We start from the raw sequence: 8446 nt of genomic DNA, 5'->3' as shown, positions 1-8446 counted from the left end.
ATTCACAAGAAAATTATTCTCAATGTTATTTTTACTCCTTTGATTTCAAAGGCCATGCTGCTGGCTGTTTAAAGTTTTGGAAGTTATTTCAGATTTGAATCCCTCGGGGAATAATCATAATCAATTAATCATCATTTTATGTAATCCGGATCATTTGGATCTCAAATAATCATTTGGCTAAAGTTTGAAAAAGGTTACCATTCAACTATCTAGTTATTTTGTAAGGACTACTCTCAACATATACATCATGAAATCGAATAGGTTTCGTACTTTCTAATGAGAGAATGAAAACGATCATCACAAACCAAGTTCAGCAGATCACTTCTTGCTTGGCTCCAACTTCATCTCCTGAAGATTCAGCAGCAGATCATCTGAGTTCAGGTATACCTTGTTTGCTGCGTTGGATACGGTATTCGCAATCTCTCTTGCGGCTTCGATCTTCCTCAGTGTGATAAAAGCTGGATTGTTGGCAATAGCTTGTCCAATAAGTTGGGCACTTTTTGCTTCTCCCTGTTGTGTAAAGGAGGTGTAACGAAGATCAGGGGAAAGTAAATATTACGAAAGCAAGATTAATTAGCAGTGGTTTAATGAAATAACCCAACATATTCACCCAAAATAAAAAACACAGAACTTGGCATCCAGAGCAATGTTTTTCAGTGAGTTTTTCAGGTTGGATTTCCAGAACAAGAACTAATGAAAATGAAGTTGTAATAGTCTAACCAGCAAGTAACACCACTAGCATGTACATAAGCCGGTGCATTGTAAAAGGAAACAAGAAATAAATGCAGCAATTTGTACTATTCACTAGTTTGTAATGATAAATATGAATTCATAATTTATTCTCACCTGTGCTCTAATTACGGCACTTCTCTTGTCTTGTTCAGCTTTCTCCACAACAAATTTAGCCCTCTCAGCTTCTTGTGCAGCCACCTGTTTGGCTTCAATTGCAGCAGTAAACTCCTTGCCAAACGTTAGAGTGGTAATTGACACATCATCAAGGGCGATATTGAAGTTAACAGCCCTCTCAGTCAGAACCTTCCGGATTTCCCTACTAACAGCCTACAAATAATAAGTCAATTAAAATTAAAACATACTTCCCTCATGTTAGAACTGGACCTTTCAACTTGACAAGGAAAGCAATGCATGGAATGCAAGAAACTAGAAGGGATATGCACAAAAAAACCAAAGCAATTCCCCTAGTTAACACAGTAAATCTCCTCATGTGGGTAGCTACACAAAACACACTTCGGTAGTGTGTAAATGGTAATGATAACTTAGCTCAGCAGAATTAATTCACTTGGATGTACCCATTGTGCTTACCATAACAATATTACAAACCAAAAAATTATTTTAACCATTTGAAACTGCAATTCTATAAAAAGACATCTCAGCAACTGGTAACTTTGTTGAAATGGTTGAGTTTTTTCATACATGTTCATACACAACCTTTCAAAAACATACAAGGATTACTGATTACCTCACGCTGAGTAATAAGCTGGCTGGCATTGTATTGGGCGACAACAGCTTTCAAAGTTTCATGTATAATTGAAGGTAAAACCCTTTCATTAAAGTTCTCACCGAGGGTCCGATAAATTGAAGGTAACTCACTTGGCAAAGGACGAGTAAGGACTCGAAGCCCAATTTTCACCTGTATAACATTTATGTGCAATTTTTATAAGGTCAACATTTCACAAGGTTGAATAATTAAAAATATGAACTGTTTCATGATAATTTTCTCAAAACACAATATGATTGAACAATCCAGATAAGCTAAAAAACACAGCACGAAGAATACAAAGAAAAACATCATGCAGATAGTTGAGTTGACAAGGAGAATTGGAGCTTTGAAAATCGAATACTGATGTGTCTGTCATAAGATATTCAAACTTAAAGCAGCTCGCAAATTCAGAATGAAATCATTTTAAAACAAACTATGCGAGGTGATAGACTTAGTCTACATCATTCCAATTTTGAAATGCCTTTAACGAACACCTCTTAGGTTCTAAAGTTGTTAAGGTTATATAGCATATCCACTTTATGCAGAGCATTATGAAATAGCATCATCATGAAAAAAAAAACACCTCTCTTAGCAAAAAGTCTATTTACCATCTGGAGATCCCGACTTCCTGAGGTACTCTCAACTAGATGCGGTCGTGCACGAACATCATATATGACAGGCCTCTCAAACCATGGAACAACGAAGTGTGTCCCTTCCGGATAGACCTGCAGATTACCCATTACATCATATTTTTGAAGACATAAAGGGAAGACAATTGTTTTGCAATTGCTATTGATAACACTTCCAAACAACCCTGACAACTAACTAGATCCCTTGAAAGATAACAACCTATGATCAAAGAAGAGAGAAAACTCCTATACAGGCAATCCAACAACATCAAAAGCACTGCAAAGATAATTAAATGGCATGGATATTCATGAAAATTTTCTCATCCATGAAGATTTACTCCCCATTTTCTCTTCCCAACAATCATACCACAAACACGAAAACAATTTACCAAAAGAGACCTTGTCTTTGACACCAATCAAACGGTTGAAAACAATAGCTCGGTGTCCTCCTTCAACATTGTAGAGACTGTTGGCAGCAGCATACAAACCAATCCCGCCGATGACACTAAGCTTCAACAGCGCCGACGCTGCGCCACCACCAGCACCTCCGGGAACGTTCGGAACCTTCATGTTCTTCAGATTCATTTTCCCTCACACAACGGAAAACAAAGCTCAGTCATCAGCTGAATTTCACCCCTGAAATATGCGATTACTCAAATGGTATCATATCAAAACACACGCAGAGAAATAATTCAAAGGCAAGATATTGTAATGATCAAATGCAATCAATCAAGTTAATGAGGAAACCAATGTATAGAGATTGAAAGGGAGAAATGTTTGTTTCTTTTTGCGAAATTTCTGAATATAGTAGAAATGAAAAAAAAAATGTCGGTGATTGAGAAAGGAAGCGAGCAAAACTGCATTTCAAGATAGAAAAAATAGCAGAAGATGAGGAACTACCTTCCGAATTGTGATCGACGACGATGGGGAGAAGGGTTTTGTGGGGTTTAAGGTTTTAAAACAGACTATGCCATGCATGGAAATATTTAAATTCAATCAACTGAATTATGTAATTTATATGTAAAATGAAATTAAATAAAAACTTGAAAAAAACTTCAATATTAAAAAATATTAATATATTATTATAATTTATCAAAAATTTTATATTTTTACATAAATATTATGTCCAAAATATAATAAAAAATTAAAATAAATATTCTTTATGTCTTATCTTACATTTATATTTATGCTTTTTATTTTTAATCAAAGATAGAGAATTTTATTAAGACGTAAATACCAAATTGATACTTAAAAATTCTAACGTTGACAAAATGGTATCTGACTTTTGTTATTAATAAAATAGTCCTTACTGCTAAAGTGACCACTATATTTTACTGAGATGGTAGCATTCTTAAACTAATTATTTAGATATAATTAATAATTAAATTTAAACAATAGATAAAAAATTTTCAAATCACTCCAAATTTACTCTAATTTTCTCAAATCTCCCTCCCAACTAGAACCCTGAAAAATTGTCCCAAGCTTGAAAAATTTTTCAAAACCATAGTTCAGCGAATTACACATAAAAATTTGCAACTTCTCTTCTCTCTCCTCTATTACTTTTTTACTTATCTCCAACCAAAGAAAGCTTAAAAATTTTGTTACTTATATTATTTGTATGTATATTTAATATTAGATTTTTTAATAGATATTTAATCGTATACTATAATAAGAGTAATAAAGTTTAACCCAATCATCTATTACTTACAAATGTTTTAAGTGCAAGAATTTGATTAGAATATTATCAATCCATAACACTTAAAAGTTGTTTAAGTATTTGTATTGTAATTTCTATTTTTAAAAGTATAGGGAAATAAAGACACAATCTTAACTGTACCAGCAAAAGGTTCCAATATTTCCATTTCACCAATGAGATCTTCAACTCTCAATAGGAATTGGAATCAAAATCAACTAAAGACTCGAACTATATCAATCTACTGCTGCTTCAATTCCTTGTGATTACAATAATGATAATATTATGAATGTTCTGTTTGCCAATGATCTCAGACACAAATAGAAAATTTATCTTTATAAACTCTTTTATTGTCCCATTTTGGGTTAAGCAAAGACAGAGACATTTTGTTTATTTTTTTTCTCGAAATAGTTGTGTTGTGTCTTCCAATGTCTCTATCTTTGTTCTGAGACAGTTACCAAATAAGACGACGATCGTCGAGCTTTTTAGCTTGCCATGGTGGCAGGATCAGCTCCAGGCTTAGCACCAATGGCGAAGAACTCGATGATGACTTCTAATGGCATGCCCTTTGTCTTAGGAACTTTCACGTAAACAAACACCCAAGAAATGATGCAACCACAAACAAACAATGAAAGACACCATTGAGTCCAATTTGATGCAGCAAGAATGGGAATGAAGATTTGATCATTAATGTGCTGATCCAAAATGTGAGTGCACAAATTGAGATGCATATTCCTTTCACACTTGTTGGAAAAATCTCTGCACAAATAATGTTGGGAATCACACCAAATCTCATGCAAAATATGCTCTCATAGACAATGACACATGTTGCTGTTACTGGTGCATTCACAATAGAACTCATGGGTAATGAATCCCTTTGTACTAGTACTGTTAGAGACACTATCAAGATGGGAATTGTGTTGAGCAATAGTGCCCTGCATTTCACAAATAATTATTCCCATTTAGAACAACGATGCATTATTTGTCCGTAAATTGCATATAAGAATGTAATTGGAGGTCAGTTTCTGAATAAAAATACAGAGATCTAAAGACACAAACTGATCGAAGAAGATCGACGAAATTTATATTCATCCAAAATATGGATACGGTAGATACAAATTTTTACTATCTCTCTACTATCTCAGTATCTTTGTATTTTGTGACTTAGAACAGTGTTATCGAATAAGACTATAGAAAGATATGATTATAACTTATAATACACTTTACGAAAGAATATCTTGAACAACAAGAAAAGGCTAAAGCAAATTTAAACTACATAATAAATTTTAATATTGTAGCTAAACTTACCTCCTGCCTGAAATATCCATAAGTTTTTGGAAAGAGCAATGCAAGTGAGCATAGAAAATGTTATAATGACATTTATGAGTAAAGAAGCTGATGTTTCAGTAATCCCAAAATTTGAAAGAAGTGCTCCAACACCTGCATCCTCAAGGATTTTACCATAAGTGCTGATAAGTTGTCCTTGTGAGTTTCTGCGGTCTTCCTCAACTCTGCAATGTTAATGTTACCCTTGGCGTCGGTTCCCACAAAAACAATTTTTATGCCACACATGGTAGCACTGGCAGGATTTGTACCATGTGCCGAGACAGGTATAATGCAAACATTGTGGTGGTGGTCTCCTCTTGCCTGCACTTTCTAATTTCCAAAATAATTAAGAATCATTGTATGAATTTATTTGAGCAACATTAAAAAAAATTGATCTCCTATAAATATGTAGCAAGAGACAATAGCACAATTGAAGGTTATTAACTATCGGATAAAATGAACAAGTACAAAGTTAAATAAAAATGTCAAATATTGCTTTGTAATGTAAGTAAATCAGAAGAGTCATAAATTAACTCATAAATTGATAAAAAAAATCATTTCCAATAACAAATATTTTTCATAAAAGTTAAGCGGACATGTTTAAAATGAGCCAAGTCATCATACCAAATGATATGCTCGAATAAAGTCCAACATACTCTCCTGCACCTCAAGCATTTGGTTGCAAAGAGAAGGAGTCATATCCGTAATGGTACACAGCAAGTCACCCAAATTGTTGAATATTTTTTGACACCAAATTTTATTGTTTAGACACAGAAAATAAAATTAAAAATTTTTTTTCTCTCCCATATTTTCAGGCCAAAGATTATTTATAAGAGTCTAAAAAGAACTATTTAAACATCTAACTAGTTACCTGATAACCTTAAACTTGTTCAGTTGGTGCAAAACGGTGAATATTAATGTATGAAAATATTTTTTTTTGGTGACTAATGTATGGAAATATTTAAATTCAATCAACTGAATTATGTAATTTATATATAAAATGAAATTGAATAAAAACTTGAAAAATACTTCAATATTAAAAAATATCAATATATTATTATAATTTATAAAAAAATTTATATTTTTACATAAATATTACGTCCAAAATATAATAAAAAAATTAAAATTAATATTTTCTATGTCTTAAATTTATATTTATGCTTTTTTTAAAAAAAAATATAAAGATGGATGAATTTACTAAAGATTTTAATAAATACTAAAATGATCATATATTAGATATATATTTAGTTTTTTTTTTGCAAATAACGTTAGAAAAATAAAATATTTTTATATTTAAAATTTTATAATTTTATGTTAAATAATTTTTTTATTTTTATTTTTTGTAAATGACAAGATAAAAAAAGTTAAAAAATTATATAGATCAGCTTTTGATTTATTTTGTGTGTGTACTTTTTAAATAGTTATTCCCAAATATTTTTAAAAAAGTTTGGATCAAATAGACAAAATGTTTGCTAAATACAAAAATTGTTTGTCATTTTAAAAAATATGATTATTTTTTTGTCATATTCTTAAATTATTCTTAAATTATTCTTAGGATTATTTTTATTAATGATATGAAGTTTTTAAAACTAATTTGATAACTTTCCCATAAATATTAATGTGAGGAATAACTAATATTTGAATTTTTAACTAATATTTTATAGGTTAACGTTTTCGGCATATAAATTATTTGGATAAATTAAATGCTAAAATTGCTTGAATGTGAAGAATAATTCTAAGTAAAAATAGTTAAATTTTCATAACTATAAGGATATATAATTTTAGGGCAATTTACGTTTTTAAATTGTTTCAATCTCAAATTTACGCAAATGCATTGTTTTAAAAATGGTTACGTAATTACGTTGTTTCACTATATTATATAAACCGCTACTAGCAGTAGCGGTTTATAATTACACAGAAACCGCTAGAACCAGCAACGGATTCTGTTTATTTATGGATCTTCATAAACCGCTGCTGCCAGCAGCGGTTTATGTTTGTTGAAATGCGTGCGATAGTGGTTTACGTTCAGTAATAATAATACAAATCAAATTTAATCCAATTCATGCATGTTATTGTTACAATTTCTTCCTTTTCTTTTTTTTTTAGTTTTATAAACGGACGTGAAAAAAAAAATACATTTGAGTCTTGTATGATATTTTTATAAAATAAATTTTATTTTATTGTGTTGAGTTTTCATACCAAATAGAAATTAAAATAAGAAAACGAAAGAAAGTGACTTATTTTATTAAAAAATTATAAAAGAATAATTGAAGCAGTCATTAATTAGATATGAAGAGATTTAATTTTAATTAAATTTTATCTTAAGAAGCTATAAATAATTAATTATTTAAATGGATATAATTTTTTATGAAATTTTATGGTGCAGGAATCGTGTGTATGACAAGCACTTATATAATAAGAGCAGTGATTGGATCTAAAACTTTATTATTAGCATGGTCGTTAGCACCCAAAACCTTATTGTTATGATCTTCGGTCTCCTCATTTTGTATACTTCACATTTTCTCCTTCCTAATTGTTATCGTGCTGGAGACTCATACTAACAAGAGGAGTTACACTTATATAAAACCGTTGACAACATTTTAGATAAGTACAAATAAAATTAAATTATATAAAAATAAGACAAAATAATATTTTAAATAGGTTCATTTTAGTAATTATATGTTTAAAAATAATTTTAATTATTTTTTAAATATTATTAATTTGTCAAACTATGTTAACATTAATTTTTTTATAATAAATTTTATTATTCAATATCTTATAAAAGAAAAAAAATGAATCAACCAAAATAAATAATCAAAACAAAATAAGAATTGGAACTGATCAAGAAAAAAAATTAATATTTTAATATAATTACAGTACAATAATAATAATAATTAGTAACTGAATGAACAATTGAAAAATACAACTAACTAGTAATTAACATAGAATGTTTGATGAAGGGACTTAGGCTACAAGCTTGCACCGAATGGTTTATATGTATTAAGGTCAAGTAAGACACCAACTATATGAACCTAATAACAGATAAAATATACTTAAACTTTCAACGTAAACCGCTATAGCCTCTAGCGGTTTACGTACACATCTGCTGCCAACATAAACTGCGATGGGCTACCGCGGTTTCCATGCTGCACTTTTTGAACAGAATCTGCTGCTGACTCTAGCGGTTTCTGTGTAATTATAAACTGCTACTGCCAGTAGCGGTTTATATAATATAGTGAAACAACGTAATTGCGTAATTATTTTTGAAGCAGTGCATTTACGTAAATTTAGGGTTGAAAC

The 8446-nt window shown here is 30.4% G+C and overlaps 1 protein-coding gene and 1 pseudogene across 1 annotated transcript; both read right to left on the bottom strand.

Annotated features, from left to right (window-relative positions):
• Window positions 1–117: 117 nt before the first annotated feature.
• LOC112708455 (prohibitin-1, mitochondrial-like) lies at window positions 118–2727 on the bottom strand. Its single transcript, XM_025760607.3, has 5 exons — window positions 2527–2727; window positions 2107–2223; window positions 1478–1648; window positions 847–1059; window positions 118–510 (listed from the first exon to the last, which is right to left on the bottom strand). The coding sequence occupies exons 1-5, from the start codon at window positions 2710–2712 to the stop codon at window positions 319–321; spliced, it is 879 nt and encodes a 292-aa protein (XP_025616392.1). The 5' UTR covers window positions 2713–2727; the 3' UTR covers window positions 118–318.
• A 1510-nt stretch (window positions 2728–4237) lies between these two features.
• Window positions 4238–5845, bottom strand: LOC112705390 (monosaccharide-sensing protein 2-like; annotated as a pseudogene).
• Window positions 5846–8446: the final 2601 nt, after the last annotated feature.

Source organism: Arachis hypogaea, chromosome 8 (genome assembly GCF_003086295.3).
Source record: "Arachis hypogaea cultivar Tifrunner chromosome 8, arahy.Tifrunner.gnm2.J5K5, whole genome shotgun sequence".
NCBI lineage: Eukaryota > Viridiplantae > Streptophyta > Magnoliopsida > Fabales > Fabaceae > Arachis > Arachis hypogaea.
Note: the sequence above shows the minus strand (reverse complement) of the source record. Positions and strands in the feature narration are given on the sequence as shown.